The sequence below is a fragment of the Xiphophorus maculatus genome, chromosome 24 (assembly GCF_002775205.1).
Source record: "Xiphophorus maculatus strain JP 163 A chromosome 24, X_maculatus-5.0-male, whole genome shotgun sequence".
NCBI classification, from domain to species: Eukaryota; Metazoa; Chordata; class Actinopteri; order Cyprinodontiformes; family Poeciliidae; genus Xiphophorus; species Xiphophorus maculatus.
Window position 1 is genome coordinate 2,919,128 of NC_036466.1, and position 23,603 is coordinate 2,942,730.

A 23,603-nucleotide genomic window follows, 5' to 3' on the forward strand; every position below is an offset into this window, starting at 1 on the left:
CTTTGATATTCGTGTTTTCAATGTTACACATCAGTCAGAGTGCACCTGTGGACAATTTTCATGTCTATCCACAGGTCCTCAATTAGAATGAGTCGGTCTGTACTTTGACTAGGCCATTAACACATGTACATGGTTTGATCTAAACCAGCGGTGTCCAAACCTTTTCGGCCACAATTGTCAAGTTAGATGTATTCACGGCGCAAAAATACTAAAATATTACATTATGATTTTTATTAGATGCTGATAAATTATTATATTTTGTTAAAGACAGATGTATTTTTTATTTTATGGGAAATGTTTGTGTAAATCATTGTAAAGTCATATATATATATATATATATATATATATATATATATATATATATTGCTGGCTGGATACCTATACAGGTATCCAGCCAGCAACATTACAGTACGCTAATAATATTAGTAATAACTACATTGGTTAAATTAGATAACACCTATTATGCTTTTTGTTCATCTCTTCTCTAGGGTTGCGTTTGGTTATAGTGAATTTTTAAATCTCCTGAGCTTCAACTTTGCCTTTAGTTAGATTTTGTTTATAATCTGCTTTTCCAAGGGATTTGAGAGATTTGTTGACATATACAAGTTCCCACAGTCTAAAACAATCCCAGCACGAGAGCTTTTCCTTTTCCCTGCGTGCCTCCTGCCGTCAGAGAAAGCGACAGCTGGCGTCTCCTCTCATCTCTTCCTCATTATCCAAGAGGGAGATCAGAGCTACGCATTCTTTCCCTCGCTATACGTCACCGTCTGGGCCCCTCCTCTCCTCATATCTCATTGGAGGAGATCCTGGAAGTGCTGCGCTCTGATTGGCTGGGGCGAAACGTCTCTGCAGTAACGCAGGTAGCTTCCTGGGTTGTACTCGTCTTGACAGTAACGGCGACAGTTTGATTAGCAGCCGTCCAGAAGCACACCGAGCGTCATTTTCAGCCGGAACACTAGAATTCCTGTAAGTGGAGCCTGTCTGTTGGGTTTTTCCCCCTCCGAAGTTTTATAGTCGGACTTAATATACGTTTAAACCCGTCTTGTCTGGAATGGAGCCAAAATGAGAGCAACACCTCTTTCTTCTTGTTTCTAGAGCTGTGTGACTTCAACGGTTATTCAGTCTTTTATGCCCTGATATACAGCTTGTTCTGTTAAAACCATGCATATAAAGTCTTTTGTTGAGAGTTCTTGCTGGTTCTCCTTTAAATGAAACCATGATGGGGTAATAGTGTAAGCCATAGAAGCAAGTTACAGTTTAACAACTTCCTGATGTGTGGCCATGACACTGATATAACAGTGTAGTACGACGCCGAATGTTACCTGCAGCTGTTATAAGTCAGTTAAAGTCATTAACACACCTTAAGCTCTTAAACAGACGTAATAAACTCATGTTTCTCTCTAAAAGTGGTTAAAACTAAACGGAGTTCGCCATGAGCTCACTGCTTAATCCAGGAAACCCCTCCTCTGGTGACTAATAATTACTGCAAATGCATTGCCTTTAAAACTATTCATACCCACTTTTGGTCACCACACTCACAAACAAATGTTCTGTCTCTAGATCCCTACACCACCACCATGTTTCACCATTTTTGTGGGATGGTGCGTTTCAGGTGGTGTGCAGTTTTAATTCCAGCCTTCATCCCATCTGAACTTCTTTGCTGCATTCAAGAAGATGGCAAACAGCTAATAAGATTTCTTACGTGCTTTTAAAAATATTAATTGTTCTTATACCATTCTATAGTTTCTTTAAATATGAGGATGGATGACAGTGACACTTATCACAAGCTGTATAGTTGAAAAATATCCACTGTTTTGCTTAACGGCCTCCTTTTTTAACCGATTCCTTTCAGTTTGAGGGTTATTAATTGTAGTCTACAGCTGCTTATATGTGGTATTTAGGGTTATGTTGTAAAGTTTTTTAAAACTATAAAAACATATATTCTAGTGGCCATTTTGAGTTGAAATGCAGCACAAATCTTCAAATGAATCTTCTGCCGTTGCTTCTACACCTGAATCTGACTAAATCAAAGCCCAGAATACAATACTCTTAGTTTAGTTTTAGTTCTTTATTTTTCTTTAGACATTTCACATTCGATTAGGTTTTAATATGTTCCTATAAACAGTGGTAGTTTTAACAGAGGATGGACTTGCAATAATTGGTTGTTTTCAGGGTTTGTTAACTCCTTATCAGCGGGAATATATTAATTTTTTTCTATTGGGAGCCACTTATCTGTTTACTTAGCTGGATCCAGGTTGACCGTTTATTTGATCAACTAAATTGACCTTTGAATGAAAACAAAAGGGTTTAACAAAGTTGTTGGTCTGCATTCTGCTTCAAATGGGTTTGAATGGGATGTCTGGACATAGCTGCAGAAGAAGAAAGTTAAGAAGTTGAGTTTCTTATGAGCTTGAGGGTTTCTGACATTGGCTGGATCAAAATGAGAATGCACTTCATTTTAATATTTTAAGGAAAGTCTGAATAAGTATGGCGTATCCATCTATCTGTCCATCCATCTTTAGAAACATCTGCCACAATAAATTTTCAGTTTTATGTATTAGAATCAGAAAGTACAGAGAATGTGGGTGGGTGGGGGGGGGGTGAGGAAACTATATTTAGGAAAACTGAACCATTTGAATTAGGGCTGAAACGATGAATCGTGATGAATTGAATTGAATTAATCGTCTACTAATTTAGTAATAGATTAACTGTTAACTGGACTATGCAGAGCCAAGAAAAGGCTGTTTGCCTAGAGAACAATATAGTCAAAGCATTAAATAAAGCAAAAAAAAAGAAAGAAAGAAAGAAATACATTTTGCAGTTAAGCTGGACAAAAAATCTTAGTCTACAAACAGTAGCTCAATAGATCAGCCCGGCACTGCACTGATGTGTCACTGGGATGTGAAAGGACTGAGTTTTTCACCTGTTGATGTTAGTGAACGCTTGGTCATCTGCAGCAAAGGATGCACCTGCAGCAAAAGACAACAACAAAAAAACATCTATCTTATTGCATTTTAGGCTATAAAATGTTTCTTTTTTTATTTAAAAATGTATCTTTGTATCTTTTAGTGTATGTCTAGCACTTTATAAAAAAGAGCTTAGCTGAAAAATCTCGAGAATGTGCCAATGTTTTATGCGGTTAATCGATTAATCATCCAAAAATTGATGAATCAATAACTAAATTGATCATTAGTTGCCTAGTTGGAATTAATCAGGCTAAGATGTTACCCAGAGTCCTTCTTTTGTACGGAGATAATTTCACTTTCAGATATGTTGAGGTTTTAAAGGTCTCGTTTCTGTAGGTTACAGTCGTCATGAGTACAAACTCGTTGAAGAAAAGTTTCATAAAGCCTACCCGTTTTTAAAAAAAAGGTGCATGAAAACTTTGTTTTGTGCTTACTAATCAGTTTATGGGGCTGAAAAAAAACCCCAACAAAAAACTAAATCACTTTCTAATTCACTTGCACAAGAAGCACAAAATGACCTCATTACATGCTGAGAAGTGGCACAGTAATTCTTTTTGCTTGTACCACGTCACACGTTTCTCCAGACTGCTCCCTGACATTTTGAGCCATCTGCGGCTGTGTTTATTAAAATGCATCAGAATCTGCCTCTCTGTGTGGCGTTCCCTGGGAACCTGCATCCTAACTGCATTACAGCAGCTATGGAAATTATTTCACACCAACCCCCCTGCTGGGAGTTGAGGTCCAGCAGCTCCATCCTCTGCTTGTTAAGGTTCACGTATGAAAATATGGAAAGCGACTCACTGGTTTCTGTGTCCAGTTTCAGGGAAGATCTATTTATTTTAACTTTTGTTTTTGCTGATTTTGGTGGTTGGAGGTTGGGGGGAGGTCAAATTTGTGCACTGGTTGTACTTTTAATTAAATTATGTTCCGATGGATGAAGGATGGACAAACTGATGAAGGAAGAGGTGGATGGATTGATGGAGAAAAAGGAATAGACTTCCCACAATGGCTTCTATTGACTTTGGTCAGAGATGATAAACAACAAACTCATGTTCTTAAATATAAATATAAGAATAAATGCAGGTTTTAGTAGTTTTTCAGTTTTTAATGGCATCACAATGCATTTCTCCAACAGAATGAGATTGAAAGTACATGATGGGTTTTTCTTGACATTAGATTGGAAACTATAAACATAAAGTAGTGGTTCTTTAAAAATGACAGCAAATTTCATATTCTCATATGTTTAAGAAACATATGAATTGTCTTTTGTGTTACACTTGTGGCTCTAAAGTTTTAATTGTACTTATGACAAAAATGATTCTTTGGATTATAAAGGTTGCAGACCCCTGGAATAGAGAGATGGATGGATGGACAGATTAATGGATGTATAGATTGATTCTTTTTCCAGACTGTTCCTGGCCCGGGTGCTATAAAGGTGCTGCTTTTATCTTAAATATATTCGAAAACAGTCATCTAAGGTTCTGGTGGTGTTTCTGGACTGGACTACTAAAATGATGAATGTTTGGCATGGTCTTTCTTGCTTTTACTTCCGAAGTGGAGTCAGATCTGATGAACACAAAGCTGATAAATCTGATTTGGTTTCCGTTTCTTCCACTGCAGGGCTCATGGCGTTCAGAAGAGCCTTGAAACAGGCGGCGGCGGTGGGAGGCGTGGCGGTCACGACGGTCTTCGGCCTGTCGCAGCTGACAGAGTACAGGAGGACGCAGGTGAGCCTCTGTTCTGATTGGCTCTTCCCATCAGAGAGGAATGTTCTTCTTCTATAAAGATGCCTTTCTGCCAGCAGGGCAAGTCCGGTCTGGATTATGGAATGTGTTGACTTGATTCTAGGTTTGTTGCTGTAAGAATTTATCACCAGGTCATCCGACCCGCGGGAGTCTCGACCTCCTCCTGCTCCATTCAGCTTCTTTTCCAGATGTAGATGAATTTGTTGAGCTTCCTGGTCCTGATTAAACCTCAGTGTGAATCTGTCTAACCCCAAATTCTCCTCGCTTTCTTGTTTTTGATTGGCCAGTGAAAATCAGAGGAAATAACCGTGCCAACAGAAGAGCGCAAAGTAAACAGTGCACACGCGTTTTGGTAGCAACAAGCTAAGCTACCTTAGTATTTGTATCCCTTCAACTTTTCCACATTTTGTCACAAATCCAACCACAAACTCCAGCACATTTCAATTGAACTTTAGTCATTTTAAATACTCAAAATAAATATTTTTTACTCTTGTTTTCTTTTTTTCACTAAACCGGACATGCTATGCTTTGCATAAAGTAAATAGGAAAGCGGGAGGAACACAGACAAGACTCTGTCGTCTCTACAGCACCATACTGTGAGGATGATTTTCTACCACAGGGTCAGAAAAACAGGTTGGTTTACTTTCCAGCTGGACAGTGACCCTAAACTTATTCCCAAAACTACAATAGAATGGTTTAGATCAACACAAATTCACAAGTTAGAATGGTCAAGTCAAAGTTTAGACCTAAATCTAAATAATAAATTGTGGCAGCTGTTAAAGCAAAAACATATTTTTAAGGGTGCACAGATTTCAGTTCATTCAACTGAATGCAAATCACAAATAAATTTAAAACGTATCATAAAATGTGTCGTTCACGACGCTGCCATATCAAACTAGAGACAGTGTGTTCAGGCTGACAAGCATCTAAAATCATTGATTAGAAGATTTCTAATCTCCATTGACAATACATTGGAGGTTTGCGGTTATAATTTGACAAAATGTGCAAAAAGGTCAAGTGGTATGAATACTTTTGGAAGACAGTTTAGGTTCAGAAGCCCTGGCGATCCTTGAAGACAACAACGTCTTCGTAGGGATATAAATAACTCCACACAAAGAGCTCCAGCTGCTTAGTTTAGATGTGAGACATAACTTTAGATTCCAGACCTTATTGGTCGCCTCAAACCTAACCTGAACTTCTGTTTTGTGTCCTGGTGGGATAATATCCTCTCCTTGCCATCGCCATCCTCTCCACCCAAGCATGGATTGGTAAGCAAGAAGTCCACCCTGATGAAATCCGACCATCTTATAAATAGTTTGTAATCATGCATGCCTTCTAATTCCTGCAATTGCACTGCTGATGAGCTGAATGTCCGTCTCGTCTTCTTCAGTCGGGGCATGTGGCTCACGGAAGTTTTCAAAACGGTCCGATTGGCTATTAGCTTCGACGCGCCGTCCTCCGACTTAACCTGATTATCGGTGCCGGCGCTTCATTCTGTGACCGAGCTTCAGCGAAAAGAGACAATGATTATATCATAGGCGAGACCTAAATTACAAACGCCCGTCGTTATTTGCAAGTCAAATGGCGCGCTGGCTTCAAAGCAGCTTGATGCAATCATTTAGCCTGAGCTGCTAAACAGAAAGGTGAATACATATTTAATTAGATATGAAATTCTTCTACTGTAGCTGTGATTATTTCTTTAAATTAAGTATCTGGCTAATCAAACAGCGGTGTTTAGTCTGGAATGTGTGAAAGCGAGCAGCATGGTGGAGCAGCCACATAGTAACCCCTCCTCACTTTCCTAACTTTTCTTTGTCACTAATCTAATCCTGAATGCGGTGGGCTTTTCTGCAGCAACACTTCACTTGCTCACCAAATCTAATGGAAAACATTATAAGCACAGAAAATGGGGCTTTGAACCAATCATAGCCTCTTAGAAACACATGTTCACTGAAGCCTTTGAGGTCTGCATGATTTTTGTTTTCTCCTTCCATCTAGAAATTCATCAGAATTTACTCATTTTATTTTTTTACCTGATGTGGGTTGAGTCCCTTTATTTAGCCAAGTATAACCATAAACATTTATGTTAAAGAGTAATATGTTTGTCTAAATAAACTATCTCATTGATAAAAGTATGTGAACCTCCAGAATCATCCAACCATCCATCATTAGTTCATCCATCCATCAGATTTGTAAAGTACCTTGAGACGACCTTTGTTGTTAATCGGCACTATAAAAATACATTGAATGGTAAAGTCCATCAATCCTTCCACCCATCCATAAATGCATCAAATCCATCCATTCCGCCATCAAAAGTCTACCAAACCATCTAAGTGGGACTTGCTAAAAAAGCTTCGAAGGACGGCAGCCAGTAATCATCCTGCTTATGTTCACCTCAACTGAATCCTTACTACAGGAAGGAGAAGTTACACTACTCTTATGAACTAATGTCCATGTCTTTGCCAATTAAAGGAGGGGTTTTTTTTAGCTTAGCTCCTTCTGCACAACAGAGCAGTATATTGCTCTCTTTACTGTAGGTCAGACATTCCATCTACCACACCATACACCTGTGACTTGTGAGCAATACAAGAAGACTTAGAGGTAACAATCCACCTTTCTGCCTGTTGAGATCCATGACCTCAGATTTAGAGAAATCTTACTAGTTGATTCACAGTTGGCTGCAAACCACTGCACCATAAATAGAACCACAGGCTTTAAATAAAGAATATTTGAGGCCCTGAGGCACCTGAATTAGGTGGTTACAGATCTTGTTCATGAACAAACGTCCCCCCTTGAGGAGTCCAGCTTGCCTTATAAACAAAACCTAAATTTGTATTATACCAAGTCAGGCCTGGTAGTGTTAGGCATCTACCTTGGCACCAGATTTCCCCCAACACATCCCACAAAACGTCTTAAACCAGTGATCTAAAAAACTACAAGCTAACAACGAAAGTCTTTGAACTTCTACCAGAATAAAATAGGGTCCAGTGTTTTATGGTCAGAATAAAAGCTACAGACTTTAGTTCAAAATTCTCAAAAGTGTGATGTATAACCGAGAAGACTGAATAAAGCTATATTTCCAAGCAATGTAGCTTGATTCAGCCTGTAAAAGATGGTGGTGGTATCATGGCATGGGCCTGTTTCTCTTATTTAGTACAATGAATTCTTCACTACTGGATGTGTTCTGCATCACTGGAGCGTATTAAAGCAAAAGGATCGGAACCATTCTGTAGTTAATAGTGGTGGTGAGACCATGGTACGGCCTGTTTTGCAACTTCTTGGTTTACTTGGAAAATGGAAAGATGCATCATGGCAGAAGCCCTGAAGATGATCTTAAATTTATGTTTTGGAAATCAACCACTTCAATTGAAAAGAGATCTGGAAGGTCAAAGATAACAGGAAAGTACTCACCAAGTCACCAACATCCAGTGGAAGATTTCCCTAAAGAGATTTTTAGCAGTGATCCAAAGTTCCTGGACCTATTCAGCAGAGGTTACAACTAAACTCAAAGGTTCACAAACTTTTGCCACTCACTAATAATTCAAATTTGTGGCGCTCAGAAACCGAGTAGTCTCACTGCACAACCAAAACAAATTCATAATGTATGAAAATGATTGCAAGTCATTATGCATTACATCACGTCAGCTCAAGGGCTGATTATAATGCCACAATAATGTACCTGCAATGTGCTTATGATGTTTCAGAGCATCTCAAGCAAAGTGTTGCTCTCTCTTCTTCTGCACCATCTTTAAAATAGAGACCACTATTAAAGATAAAAGGCATCAACATAGTTGCACTTACAAGCGGGTTGGACTTGTGTGTCCCATCCAGGCTCAGTTGGTGCGCGTGACAGCTGAAGCAGAACTGAAGGTCCCTTTTGCAAACGAGCTTCCCTCCAGGGAGGCCCAACTCGCAGCGTTGCAAGACACTCCGGAGTTCGACGTTCTGATTGTCGGAGGAGGGGCCACAGGAGCCGGATGTGCCTTAGACGCCGTCACCCGGAGTAACATTCCTCTTTGCTTTTAGACCTCTCCTGCCTGGCCTATCAAACACGACTTTGATGAAGTCTTTCTTTACCTTATAGACCTCAAAACTGCCCTCGTAGAGCGAAGCGACTTCTCTTCGGGGACGAGCAGCCGGAGTACAAAGCTCATCCACGGTGGAGTGCGTTACCTACAGAAGGCCATCATGAAGCTAGACTACGAACAGGTTCATTCACATCTTGCTTGCTCTTGGTTTTGTTGCTCCTTTTTTATGCATCGTCTCACTTTGCTTGTTATGTACGGACATCTCAGTACATGATGGTGAAAGAGGCGCTGCATGAGCGAGCCAACCTGCTAGAGATTGCCCCTCATCTTTCAGCGCCATTACCCATCATGCTTCCGGTGTACAAGTAAGAGTCCAAATCCGACCAACTGCTTGTTTATGTCTGTTGTCTTTACTAGAATGGGATTTTATTTACAGATGGTGGCAGTTGCCTTATTATTGGGCAGGAATAAAGATGTACGACGTGGTGGCTGGGATCCACTGCCTGAAGAGCAGCTATCTCCTGAGTAAGTCCAAAGCTCTGGAGTATTTCCCCATGCTGAATAAGGACAAGCTGGTAGGAGCCATCGTCTATTACGATGGTGAGTAAAGGCTCTTTTATCACCTTTGTAGTTTAATGTATACATAAAAAAGCAGCTGAGTCTGACTTAACAGGGTTAATATGGGTTTGATAGTTTACATATCTTATTGTTTATATCAACAATGCCTCCCTCTATCCATGCCCTTTAAGATAAGATAAGATAAGATAAATCTTTATTTTTCTGAACTACCATCAGCTCTTATTGATGACCTGAAATACTGCAACGGCTTAAAACTGAACAAAATTATTCCTTGCTAGACAACATACTCTGAATTTTTTTTTCTGTCAAACCTTTATTGTTTCTTGAATTTAGCCTTTATGGAATGTGTGAAGACTTAGACCTTTGTTGAAATAAAGTGGAGTATTTTTTTATCATTATAACATAAATCCCGGGGAGGTATTTATGTTATATATGGGAACAAAATTAAATAAGACATCATTCTTTTTTTCTTTTCAAATGGTAAATTTGTCAAGAGATTTTAAAATGAACATAGATTTTCTGAATAAAGCCATAAAGGAGGTTAAAGACGAAAACTTCCTGAGGCTTTTCCATCTCCACCAGCTCTGAAAAAAATGTTGACAGGTTGGTGGGAGGCAACAAGGGTTGCATGTTCCTTTTTTTTTGGGGACAAAGAGGACCAAAGCACATGTTGTGCATCTATCGCAGCATGAGAAGACCCCTGCACTGAAAACAAAGTCACACCATCTGTTGGTCATGCAGACTGCGCTGAGTATCATTTGTTCTGTTATAATCTTTTTATTTTACCTTTTAGAAGAGAACAGAGACAGAAGTACTGATTCCTCATTGAGGTTATGTTTGATTTCCATATCCTTCCCCTCCTCCATCAAATGCTCTGAGGAAAGGGGAGGGGGCAGCGCAGGATGGTGGAGGATCGGAGCGTCTTTTCTCCAATTATTCCGTCTGGAACAATCACGCCCGTGACATTTAGAAACCTGACCTTCTCTTCCGGCGCTGAAGAGAAGCGTCGTGGTGGTCTGGCAGAACGACAAGCTCTCTCTCCCTCCTGCCGCAGCCGACAACAGAGCTTCGTTTTGCTCTCGCAGAACTGGACAGCAAACATGTAATCCTCTCACTGAATTACCTTTGGTGTGTGTCTACATTTGCCTTTAATATGCCACTAAAGTACCTTCAGTGTGTCAAATCCGCTGAAGGTACACCTGGTCTGAAGACCCTCGCAATCCAATAGTTTATTTCTTTTGGCGCTTCGGTTATTATTCTTACAAATCTTTCTGAGGTAAACACATTCACAATGTATCTAATGTCTTATTGCATGTCTCGTTCTCCAACAAAGAGTAAAACAAAACTTAATTGTCAAAGACTGTTTGTCATCAGTGTGAAACCTCACCACTAAGAAGAACCAAGAGGAAAGATCTTCCTGCTTGTGGGTCTTCACTTCCTGGACCTCAGTTCTGCCCTTTGTACAATCAGACTCTTGCCAATAAAGCATCTGTCTTCCATTAGGGTCTTGAGATTTTGACACTTGGCCACATTCTGTTAGGTACCACAACATCATCATTTTGCTCTCTGTCCTCATCAGGTCAACACAATGACGCCCGGATGAACCTGGGCATCGCGCTGACAGCCGCCCGCCACGGTGCGGCCGTCGCCAACTACACTGAGGTGGTTCACCTTCTGAAGACCAAAAACCAGCAGACTGGCAGGGAGAAGTTGTGCGGCGCCCACTGCAGAGACGTCCTCACAGGTGAGGGCTCCGAAGTCAGTCGTAGAACTGATTCCTCATTAGGGTTTTCACTGAGGTGTTTGGAGATGATTGCTTTGCTTTCCAGGGAAGGAGTTTGACGTGAGGGCCAAATGTGTGATCAACGCCACCGGACCCTTCACCGACTCTCTGAGGCAGATGGACAAGCAAGAGACCACCAAGATCTGCCAGCCAAGTGCAGGTGTCCACATCGTCATGCCGGGATACTACAGGTACCATGGAAATGCAACTCAACGCCTGGTGTAAAAACGAAGGTTTTGATGCTGTTTCATATTCATTAACTTGTTCATTGTTTGTTCCTCTGTGTTTTCCCATTCCCCTTCTGCAAATAGTGCACTAGCTAAACTATAATCTGACCTTCACTTACAGGTGTAGGACAATCTTCTCAGGTTGAGAAGCAGCTCGGCAATAGAGTGGTTTTGTTGAAGTGGGAGGCTTTAAAGTTCAGCTCAGCTTATTGAGTAAAACCCGAGGGAGCGCGAGCCCTTTGAACACAAATGCCAACCACCTAATTTTCTTCTTCATCTTTGGCGCTCACCTCACTCTGCCCCCTCATATTCGTTTCTTCCTCCTTCCCTCATCCTTTATGCTACATTGTCCTGTCTTTCACCAACTCTAGCTTTAAAAATATTCACACCCTCTTCCATTCAGCCCCGACAACATGGGCCTTTTGGATCCGGCTACGAGCGACGGCCGCGTCATCTTCTTCCTGCCCTGGGAGAAGATGACCATAGCTGGGACCACCGACACCCCCACCGACGTGACAGCCCACCCCATACCGGGGGAGGATGACATCAACTTCATCCTGAGGGAGGTGCGCAACTACCTCAGCCCAGATGTGGAAGGTACCGGACTCGGCTCATGTTTCTGATGCCTCCTTGGTTGTCCACTGAATATACACGGCTGCGCTTTGTTTTCAGTGCGGAGAGGAGATGTGCTAGCAGCCTGGAGCGGCATCCGCCCACTGGTGACCGATCCCAACTCCAAAGACACCCAGTCCATCTGCAGGAACCACATCGTCAGCATCAGTGACACTGGACTGATCACCATCGCAGGTCAGCTCGGCCCACCACGCAGCTTCAAAACTCTTCAAGACATAATGAGTTGCTCTGATGCAGCATTCTGTGTGTACAGGGGGGAAGTGGACAACCTACCGCGCTATGGCCCAGGAGACGATAGATGCAGCAGTAAAATTCCTCCACCTCCCAGCTAGACCCTGCAGGACGGTGGGACTGATGCTGGAGGGGGCGAAGGACTGGACACCAACCCTCTTCATCCGACTGGTACAGGACTACGGCCTGGAGGAGGAGGTACATCTCCATTTCATTTAATGATTTGGCAAACCTTCGAAGAGTTGACTTTAATGTCAGAATTCAGAGAAAAAAAGCAATTAGCACCTGGTGGAACTGTGCCTATCATAAGAACTACTCAGTACAACGCTCTTAAAAATGTTAAAGGGTTATTGGAGAAACATTACGAAGTTGAAGGCAGAGTTTCAGAAGGAGCACAAGCTTCTTAAAGAGACAAAGGCCCAATTTCAAGCCGTTAAATTACAAAGTCAAATTTCTTTCAAGTCATGTTTGATATATAAAGTGTTTGCATAACTGAAGGTAGCAGTTACTTGACTGTGCTATAAAATGGCACGATGTGCCTGGAAACACACGATATTGAATTTGAGTTGTTTTCTATGATCCATCAGAATAACATTTAGCTGGATTCCTCCATGAGAATTTCTCGCCGTTTCTCCAAACTGAGATTGCTCCGATTGTCTTCCAGGGGTAAAATCCTCCTAAACACGCTCATTAGAAAACAAGCCCACCTACAAACAATCATGCCAAGAGTCTCAGTGAGACTGAAGACATTTCTCCGGCAGCAGTCCTGGAGCTGACATTAAAGCGTCTTTTGACATTTGTTCGACACAAAAAAAAAAATCTACGTCATGCAGAAATGCAATGAAAGATGCCCAATTCATCAATACCTTCATATAAGGATACATTGATTGGATCTGCAATAATTAGCCAGTTGTTTTGATTAAAAGCATCAGACCATAGTTTCATGAAGAAAAAGAGCCTGCAGTAAACTTCCCCCTCATTAGAAGCTCCAGTAGCAGCTGCTGTGTTCTCAGGAATATTCCTAAAGGTCACCAGATATCTGGACAGGGTTTGACCTTTCACATGATCGACAAGGCAGCCATCTCAGTAGCAAATAGGCCCCTGTGTTCTCTAAATATATGACACCTCACTGATCAAGCGGCGCCGTCATTTATTGTTAATTTGCAAAGATGTGAAATTGATCAGCTGAATATGGGAAACTGTAAAACGCATTAGTTTGGCGTTGCCATTAGTAGCAGGAGGATCCCGTCTGATGAATTTATAAAAGATGAACTTTGACTGAATTAGAGTGCTGCCAGAAAGCATCCACTCATCGAAACATGCCGCTTCAGCCAAAATCCAAACTTCCAATTGATCGTCTTACAAAAAAACCTCCTGATGCTGCCAATAAACCGGATTAAGCTCGTTACAGTTTCATTTTGTTATTAAGGTCTATTTTGTGTGTTTTTAAAGAAAACTTCCAAGTACTTTAAGAAAAATTTTAAAGTTTTGGAACTGGAAGCTTTCCAGTAGAACTATATGTAAACTGCATATACGTATAATATGCATACAAGAACGACAACGTAGTGTTAGCATCTTCAAAAACGTCAAAAAAGACAACTCCTTCTGCATAACCGTAAAAATCAACATAAAAAGGGATGTTATTTGTTCAATTATCAAAAGGATTGTTTATGTAGAAGGTGAAGAGCAGGGGTCTTACCATGGAGCCCAGAGGAACTCTTATATAGCGGGAGAAAGAGCAAAAGCAACCAGTGTAATAGACATTATGTTTGAGATGACCAATAATTTAAAAACAAACTTTCAGCACTTGCAAACTTCTTGAGTTTGTAACTTACAGGCTTTTCAGGAACTCTGAAGAAACGCACAATTTTGATGTGCCGGCAGTTAATAACATGTAGGGGATCTTGTAAGGGAGACCAAATAGTATATTAATTATAAAAACATTTTATATGGATTCTACATTAAATTCTGGAGCTACTTAATGAAATACGTATCAGGGTGTCATAAATGATTCATTTCTGTGAGTAATTCTAATTTTTTGCTGCAGGTTGCTCAACATTTGGCCACAGCATATGGTGGCAAAGCGTTTGATGTTGCCAAAATGGCTCAGGTTACAGGCCAAAGGTGGCCGATCGTTGGGAAACGTCTGGTGTCTGAATTCCCCTACATCGAAGCAGAGGTAAAACCGTTTCTCAGACTGGGATCCTTCTGGTTCCACGTCCTGGAAGTGTCTGAGACCTTGTCGTCCTTTCCCAGGTCCTGTACGCCATCAAGGAGTACGCCTGCACCGCCATCGACGTCATGGCGCGACGGACACGGCTCAGCTTCCTGAACGTGCAGGCCGCAGACGAAGCTCTCCCGAGGATTGTCCAAATCATGGGCAAAGAGCTTAACTGGAGTCAGGAGAAGAGGACGGTATGGGACATTCGATGGAGAGGTGATGTCCGTTTTGATTAATTGATTTCATTTAGATTGAACGAAGTTCTGTCTCTGACGTGAAATCCAGGAGGAACTTGAAGCAGCGAAAATGTTTCTGTACCACGAGATGGGCTACAGGTCTCGATCGGAGCGGCTCACAACGTCATCGGAGATCCATCTGGACTACCAGGACGTGATGAGGTAACCGCTATCGTCCCTTTTCTTTCATTTTCTAAAGCCTGATTGTTGTCATGTGCTTTCATAAATCATGAGCTGTGCCACAGGTACAAGAACCGCTTCCACAAGTTTGACAAAGAGTCCAAAGGCTTCATCACCACAGTCGATGTCCAGCGAGTATTACAAGTGAGTTTCCCCTCAGTCTTTTTTTTTTTGTCCTCTCTTCCTCATGAGGTGCCATTGATCCCCCGTTTTTCTCTCGTCTGTAGAGCATCAACGTCTACATTGACGAGAACGCGCTCCACGAAATCCTCAACGAGGTGGACCTGAATAAGAACGGACAAGTTGAATTCAACGAGTTCCTGAAGGTAGCGCAACACTCAGATTCTGGTTGTCGACCTTTTAGAAACAAGATCCAAACCGTTAAACTGGGCTACAGCTCAGACGCCTGCAGGTGGAGGAGGCAAATTAAAATAAACCCAAGATAATTAATAGATTAGAAATTGTTTTAATTAAGCTGTTCTCCTAATTTTTTTCAATAGTGGCTTCTGTGATTAAAGATTTGTACGAAGCCTCAAAGTAAAAATATCTTCTGTTACAGCAGCATAATCTCACACTGAACGATTTAGAACAATCCAACCTTTGATTTATTTATCACTATGCACTAAGGGTCTCGTATGTTTTGGATCAGTGTTCAGTTTAGTGTTCACCCAACCTTTATGAAAATGTCAAAATGAGTTCATAACCCAACGTGCAATTACTAATAGAAAACTGTACTTAAGATCTCAGAGAAACAGTCCCTCAGCATCACCGATCCTCCACCGTGCTTCTAGTTTTACGTTTCCCCGTGTTGGCAAATTTTGATTTCCAAATAATTGGGATCGTGATTCTACCAAGAGTCCCAATGACAACTCATTTTAAACTTTGTGACTGTCGACAATTTATTCATTTATCTTTTAAAAATCTCCTGATACTGCATTTTGTCGTGGGCAGAGAAACAGGCCCACAGCATCATAGAGCCACTGATGTACTTTAAAAGTAGGGATGAGGTGGTTTTGATTTGACATGTTTCCTGTGTCTGTGAGAGTTCATGAGAGAGGCTGGCAAAATGCATCACAGACACTTGTGGCTAACAGGTGGGTAAAGTTTTTTTCCCCCCACATATTTATTCTTTGTTTCACGCCAAATGGCCCTGGAGTTTTTATTGCTATAAAGCTGAATGTCTGTCCCATCTGACTGAAGAAGATATTCCCCTGAAAGTCCAATAAATCCCAGTTGTCTACGTTCATAGTGGTAGGACATAATTAGATTTTTCTGAAACACCATCTGAACAGAAGTTGTTTAGAGGCACTGCACATCTGGCTGATTTGAATGGCAGCTTCTCATGTCTTTTCGCTGTGAAGAAACGGATCTAATGTATTCAGCTAATGTCGAAAAAACACAATTTCACAATTGTAGTGCTTCAATAGAAAAAAAAAAAGAGAAAAAAAAGACGCAATTAAGTACGTTTGTTTGTGAGATATTTTCCTCCAGCTACTTCCTGTCGGCGGTAACATCCGGTTGTCGATCATGTGACTCTTATGATGCGAAAAAAAGACTTTCCATTTCAGCTTTGTAAAATAAGCCCATTTTGATAGCAGCAAAAGTTTTTATGGAAAAACTAGATTTTTTTTTTTTTTTTTCTGAAATTGCCATGTTTATATGAAGCCAATTTGTTTTCAAAGCACAGCGATAAATTACTAATTAAAGTCCCTCTGATCAACTTAGGTTAAGTTTTTTATTGTAAAAAAGAAAAAAAAATTATTACATCTGATTGTTAAACGTAGCGATAGAACAATAACCCCAGAAGATGTATAGTCTAGCTTAAGTTGACCGAAACGCAGTAATTGTTCTTTTAGCAGAGCGCCCTCTGACCTCAGGTTGCCAGGTTACCCCGTCTGAACCGGCTTTCTGCTCTTCCCTCCGCAGCTGATGAGCGCCGTGAAGAAGGGACAAGTGTCCGACAGCCGCCTGGCCATCCTCTTGAAGTCGGCCGAGGCCACGCTGGACACGAGAAAGGCGGTGACGGTGGACCGCAGTGGTGGAGGACTCTGAGCCTGAGAGGGTATATGCAAATGGTTCCATTTGAATCACAATAACGCAATCAGGCTCGCAGCGGGATGAGCTTGACCAAATCAGGCGCTGCATTTTTAGGGGGAAATTTGATCTAATGATTGAAGTCCGGGAGATAAATCCTGTGCCTGTGATCGCACGAAAAATGTTTCCCATTTAATACAAAACCTTTTTGACATTTAGTGTCTCTAGAATCACTCCATATTTCACAGAATCAACACTGATTGTGGATTAAAGATGTGCTTTATTTTGTGCAGCAAGCTGAATGTTCGCTACCAAGAAAAGAAAGGATTTCAAAAGTCAAAGTTCACACGTGCAAATTATTTACACTGAAAGGCTTCACTTAATTGAAATATGAAAGTAAATGAAATGTGTGTCCTCTTAGAATAAACAGGAAGGAATCCTTGCATTGACTCTGTTTGTGGAGCCTTGTCACACTGCAGCTAGTTAGAAATGAAAATCTATTTCATGTTAAGGTTGGACCCTATAGATGCTCATCAGTACTTTATATGTTCTTTAAATGTATTAAAACAGCCCGGTCTTATTGTTCCGACACTATAACAGATTTCAGTATATTTTTAATGTGTGCAGTATCTTCATTTTTTACCAAAAATGATCAAATTCTTCTGCTTGAATTGTTTTCAAATGAAAGAAGTTGTTGCAGACATTGAACTGAGCAGTTGGTAATACTCAGCGATGCTTTTAATACATGCAAAGACACGCATTTAAAGTTTCGCAGTCTTCCCAACACTATACCCCAATACTTCCTACCAATGCTTCAGGAGCTTACTTCTGATTGGTCAGTAGAGATTCGAGGCATGACTTGTGACCAATGAGTGATTAATTTGTTTTTTTCCAAATCGATAAGAACCATAATCGTCATTTGCATCTAAAAAGGAAGAAAATCAATTCTGTATTGATGTAATACTGAATTCAGCTTTCAACTTTTAAAAAAAATGAGACGATTAGATGCAAATATGTACAAACAAAACTGTAGGCTGACATGCAGTAGCCTTCAGCGAGCCTCTGCTATTATTCTGGATCGGATATTTGAGGGGGAAAAAAAAAAAAAAAGACACTCCCTAAAGCATAATGCTGCCATCGGTGTGGGAATTATGTTTTATTGTATAAATGATCTCTTTAGACAAATATTGCTTAGTAATAATTCTCTCATTCAGCCACATCAGCAGCACAATGCACCTTTTTTTAAAGGTTCCTCAAGCACTCCTGCTGCCCTCATTTTATTTTCATTTTGTTTTCAGATGATCACACTGTCTACAAGCTGTAGTCACTGATGTTTACAAGCTTTCAGCTTTTTGATTTGATCTTTTTTTTTTTACCGATTATTCTTTTACTCACTATGCTTGGGTATATACATAAAATATACTTGGTGAAGGTTGTTTCTTAAAGCAAACAATTATTCTTAACATACGAAATTCTGTTCTATGGGGTATCAAAGGTGTCGAGATTTAATTAGAAAAACAGAAAGTGCTTTAAAAAAAATACTGAATTTATGACATTGGTATTTGAAGAAGGGTTAAAATCCTGTAAAATTATTACATTTAATTTTTTTTTTAAAATAATAATACTGTTAGTCCCATCCACAAGTGTAATTTCAGAATGTGTTGCAGCACCTCATTTGAAAATGTTATCAATTCATTAAGGAACTGTTTATTTTTTAAATGAATGATTTGTAACAATTGTTTATGAATTGACCAAGTAATGTTTAATTATTTATATTTTTAGTGAATTGTGGCATGTTTGGACCTCCATACCAACATTTAACATTGAAGAATAAACGTGGAGATTTATCTCCCCACCCAATTTTCTTTTCATGTTTCTGTTGGAGAACAATATTTCTACATGCTGGCTGATGCTTTGTTGTCTATTCAACATTTTTCAGGTGTAAATGTTTCATGCTGTGATGAATGTATGCCATGTGCCTTCACTATGATTTTATTGTCTCTCAAAGCGCACAAAGTCTATAAATTGTTTGTATTTAAACATTTGTTACATAAATGACATTTATAAATCGTATTGTACTTTGAATTGTCTGTCTCAGATATTTACCTGCTAATTTTAAGGATATTTTAAGGATTAAAAGGATAATTTTAAAAAGTGTCTCAATTCAAGAAGAAAAAGCTCTTTCATATTTGGATACAACATAAAATTGTGCACATAGGAGTTCATCATATATCTTCAACACCTTAGAAAACCATGATATCTAATTGAGAAAATTAAATTAAAGATGATTTTGTTTGCTTTAGATTTGCACTTAACTTTATAAATGACGCAATATGTATATTTATGTCAACATGGGACATTTTTTACAAGCCGGAACATTGTGGTTATAAAAACGTGAATTTTCCACCGCAGATCAAATCCTTTTGACTTTTCAAACCACATTTTTTGTTTTGTCTTACCTTTTTTTTATTGAAATTGATTGAAATTCTTTGTACAAACCTCACTGTGGGCGACAAACAAAGACATTTTGCAGAACACATATTAGTTACCAATGTGTGTTCGGTCAAACTTTGAAAAATACGTTAAAAAAAAAAGGCTCTGAAGGCACTTCTTTTTGAAAAAAGGGCAACATAGGTGAAACAAATAAAACACCTGCCTTAACGGCGTCCGGCTGCTGGTGCTGCTTTGTGCCGTTTTTGTGAACATCGGTGAAGGCTGGTGTCATGACGTTGACAAAAAGGAATCAGCCTGAGGAGAAGGACAAGAAAAAAAACAAACAGATACTGGATATAACAACACTCTTGTTTTAAATGATTTAAACATTGAACTCCATAGGAAAATATTATAACAGTGTAAAAATATATAATTTGAAGTGGACACTACTGTCTCAATCAATTGACAGCACTAGTTTAAATATATTATTAGAAAACGTCCTTAGCATCAGCAATAAATCCCAATCTTTGGTTATTTTATTAGCTCAATATGGCGTCAAGTTGCCCCAAGCCAAAACAGCCTTTTCTAGACCCGGTCCTCACCGGCATAGCAGCACACTCACACATTAGCCTTCGTTTCGTTGGCTGGCTGAAAAACATCCTTTTCTCCGGGAAAAGGTCACACTGAGGCTTGAGTGACAGCTTTACGTCCACCGCTCGTGCTACGATCTGCGGTGGAGACGTCTTCCTGGGAAAAGGCCGGGAGCGCCGGGAAGCAATTAGCGAGCGTGAATAACGGGGCAAATCTGCCTGCCATACAACCCGCTAACGGGCCTCGGTTTCCCCTGGAGGATTCCCCCCCCCATGGCTACAGCGGGGCTTCTGCTAGCTCACCAATAAAACAATGCAGGGAGGAGAGGAGGCCAGAAAGATTGTTCACTCACATCTCCTTTATTTTGTTGGGAAAATATAAATGGCAAACTGTGACACATTTTACCATGAATGCATAATCCACAGAGTGAAGGCATGGTGGTGGCAGCATTATGAGGAGGGAATGCATGACATGCCTTTAATTTTTTTTTTTTTTTTTGCAAATAAAAATATATATTTTTGTTGTTAGATAATTTATCATGCCAGTTGGTTACACTAGAGTAACCCTGGCTAAACTGAGGGGAAAAAAGGCACATTTTCATGCTTAAAGCTATATGGGGTGCATTTTCTGCTTGCTGGGTTGTTTTTTTTCCAGGGTTCAGTTTAATCTCACGACTTTTTCAAACCAATGTTCTCCGAGGACCACGAGCTCGAGAGCCTATCTGTAATTAGGAAGGCAGAAGTGGGAGTTAATAACCATTCTGATGGTTTTCACAAACAAGTTGTCCGTAAATAATGCCAGGCTTTAATTAGAAGTGTGAATACGAGTGTCGGGACCAGACAGACAGACAGACAGACAGACAGACAGACAGACAGCTCTCCATCATTCAGCCAATAATTATGGTAAATAAGATGATAATTAACTGACGGCTCTTACCGACCTCGTTACCAAGCAAAGAAACGTTCAAATATTGATCTGAGAGCGGACCGGTCTCGCGGGTTTTCTCAGTGTTTGGTGTTAGTTTGTTGTTCGCCTGATTAAAAAAGTCACTAAATCGGATTGATGTCTTTAAGAATTTGAATTACCTCTGATAGCAGTCTTATTGTCAAAGGTATTTTTCTTGGACTAAAACTAAAAAGAAATGTCAGTTTTCTAGGTGGGACTCATGGTTCTGCCCTTTCTGGCACACTCTGGAACCTCGTCGCGGTGGAACAAAATGGCATCCTGCGAGGTGTCCTGACATTTACCTGGGTCATTCACGGCCTTTGTGCCCGTCGGCGGCCACACAGGAAGCTCTTTTAGGTGGAGTTCTGTGGACACCTGTCAATCAACCTCGCAGTGGAACACTCTGGTTTATCATTCCGCAAAAATGTCGCTGGTTTGGCGAGACGTGATACAGAATACGCAGGAAAAGTACGTCTGTCTTTGGAAAGTTTAGGTTGATTTAGCCAGAAAAACGCAGCATTACAGTAGCCAATGTACGGCAGGTACAGCGCTGCACAAAAGTACTATGACACCAAATTTAAAGATGTGTATTATGAAAAAAATTTTTTTTTAACCTTTTTCAGCTTTACATCAATGTTTTAATGTTATTTCCTAATCAAAAACATACCTGGAGTGTTGTCTTGACTCTTTCATGCATTTTTAAGAAATCCTTTAATCACCCGTGGCAACCATTCGGCTGCGCGAGAAGCCTCCGTGAACTTAGCGCCATTTTGAGACAGCAATTAGCAAACACCTGGTGGAGCTACCATCTGCTGAACTCGTCACCTCGTTGCAACGCTGGTAAAAAAAAAAAAAGGTGTTATAGGGTTAAAAGAGGAGTGATGTGTGCAGTGGTCCCCAACCACCGGGCCGCGCAAGAAATAATGAACTACTTCCGGATGTTTTATTTTGAAAATCCTAAACCGGATTTTACTGGTAACTCTTGCGCGTCAAACGCGACCCGTGTTTGGAGGCCTTGAGTCCTCGACGCGGCCGTTGCGGGTTCGACTCCCGAACCCGACGATATGTCCCTCCTCTCCTTCCCCCTTCCTGTCAGCCTACTTTAGTATAAGGGACACTAGAGCCCACAAAAGACCCCCTGGAGGGGTAAAGAAAAAAAATAAATAAAGAGGAGCGATGTTGTGATGACTTCCTGAAGGCGGAGTTTCAGAAAGAGCAGAAGTTTCTTAAAGAGACAGAGACCCAATTTCAAGACGTCAAATTATGAAGTCAAACTTCTTTTAAGTCATATTTGACAACTGAATATAACTTACTATAAAATGGTAAAACACATTAAAAATAGATTTTAAAGCACTCTGTCCATTTCCTTGCAGTGGAAACATTTAAAGGATGTTTTAAAGTTTTGAGGTCTAAAAATACTGAATGGTCAATAATGTAAGAGGGCTTCCCTGAAAGTGGGTTTAGAAGCTTGCAAATAGGGTTTCTAGGCTGACTTTGTAAGGAATATGTTGAATTTTACAAAGCTATATTTGCCGACAAATACCAGTACACCTAAAATTTGCAGAACATTTGCATGTTGTGGATGTTGGGGTGAGTTGAAAATTCAATTATTTGGACACCAAAACAGAGAACAGAGAGTGTAACATTATAGGAAAAGTATGGAGGGGTCTGTGTTGTGGTTTTAGGCATACTCTGCTGCAGCAGGACATGGTTGGATCCTGAAACATAACGACCCAAAACACACAGCAAGTTACCAAGGTCTGGTGAACAAATGGAGAACAGAAAGTCCTGTGACTACAGGAAGCAGCTACTAGACGGTACGGTGTCCTAACTTCCTGTGATAAACGAGTTCTTAATCAAGAATAGAATATTTAATGAGCTATCCTAATTGTTTCCTGACTACAAATCAAATTCCAAATTTGAATGACTTTGTAGGAACCAGAATGGTGTGAATTATGGTGCCTGGAACACAGAATCAGTAAAGTCAGAGCTTAATGACGACTTTAAATGTCAGCGTGAAGGGTTCTGCAACAGACAGCAGATTAAAACCTCATTAACTCCCAGCCGGTCTTCAGTACCTGCAAGAAGAAAAGCACAAGGATGACAGAAGAGGATTTATCCTCAGTCAAAAGTACTTCCCTTCTTCTTCTTTTCCTCTGTACTTTCTACCCAGAACTTGTCCTTAAACCACCTCTGAGCCTGGAGCAGGCCGTGATATTTCCCTCTGATCTTTACCTCACACCTCGCAGAGGATTCCTCCACTCCTCCATTTTTTGTTTGGCAGCAAAAATAAAAAAACTCCCTCAGAAGGTCGGGGATCGCTCCAGGTGAAGCTTCTTCCTGTGCACTCTGACCTCTACGATGCAAACAGGGTGAACGGTGACATTTCCTCGCATTTCAATGAACCACAAATAATTCCACAGCTCAGCTTCAGGACACCCGCAGCACTTTACCTGAAACATGTAAAAGTTTTATACTTTTAGCTTATAATGATACAAAATCATAACAATCCAGAATTAGACCAAAAAAAAAAAAAATCGTGATATTTTTAAAGCTTCCTCCACAGATTCAGTTCAAAAAACATGGTGTTGAACAAACCCGGTATTTGGCGCTCAGTCGCCCTCTGCTGGCTGAACGCAACACCTACAGATTCACAAGTCAAAATATGTTCAGGTTTGTTTTTTTTTTTACTAATTTTTCAGTGAATATATTATACGACGATGTATTAGGGTAATAGTAGATATATAAAAAAAACAATTCCACCCAAAATA

At 40.3% G+C, this 23,603-nt stretch overlaps 1 protein-coding gene across 2 annotated transcripts; it reads left to right on the top strand.

Annotated features, from left to right (window-relative positions):
• Positions 1-858: 858 nt before the first annotated feature.
• gpd2 (glycerol-3-phosphate dehydrogenase 2) lies at positions 859-18,948 on the top strand. 2 transcript variants are annotated; one of them, XM_014470073.2, is made up of 18 exons: positions 859-966; positions 4,587-4,693; positions 5,971-5,979; positions 8,543-8,714; positions 8,796-8,920; positions 9,007-9,104; positions 9,176-9,339; positions 10,898-11,062; positions 11,148-11,292; positions 11,732-11,925; positions 12,001-12,135; positions 12,215-12,390; positions 14,240-14,371; positions 14,449-14,607; positions 14,699-14,811; positions 14,895-14,973; positions 15,057-15,155; positions 16,756-18,948. In XM_014470073.2, exons 2-18 carry the CDS (start codon positions 4,592-4,594, stop codon positions 16,879-16,881), a joined length of 2,193 nt encoding a protein of 730 aa, XP_014325559.1. In that variant the 5' UTR covers positions 859-966; positions 4,587-4,591; the 3' UTR covers positions 16,882-18,948. The 2 variants fall into 2 exon arrangements, with proteins under 2 accessions (XP_014325559.1, XP_005802607.1); XM_005802550.3 differs by lacking the exon at positions 5,971-5,979.
• Positions 18,949-23,603: the final 4,655 nt, after the last annotated feature.

Coding starts and splice junctions, on each gene's coding strand:
- gpd2 (XM_014470073.2), top strand. CDS start 4,592: ATGGCGTTCAGAAGAGCCTTGAAACAGGCGGCGGCGGTGGGAGGCGTG. Junction 11,293..11,731: donor GTCATGCCGGGATACTACAG/GTACCATGGAAA, acceptor TCTTCCATTCAG/CCCCGACAACATGGGCCTTT. Junction 12,136..12,214: donor TGGACTGATCACCATCGCAG/GTCAGCTCGGCC, acceptor CTGTGTGTACAG/GGGGGAAGTGGACAACCTAC.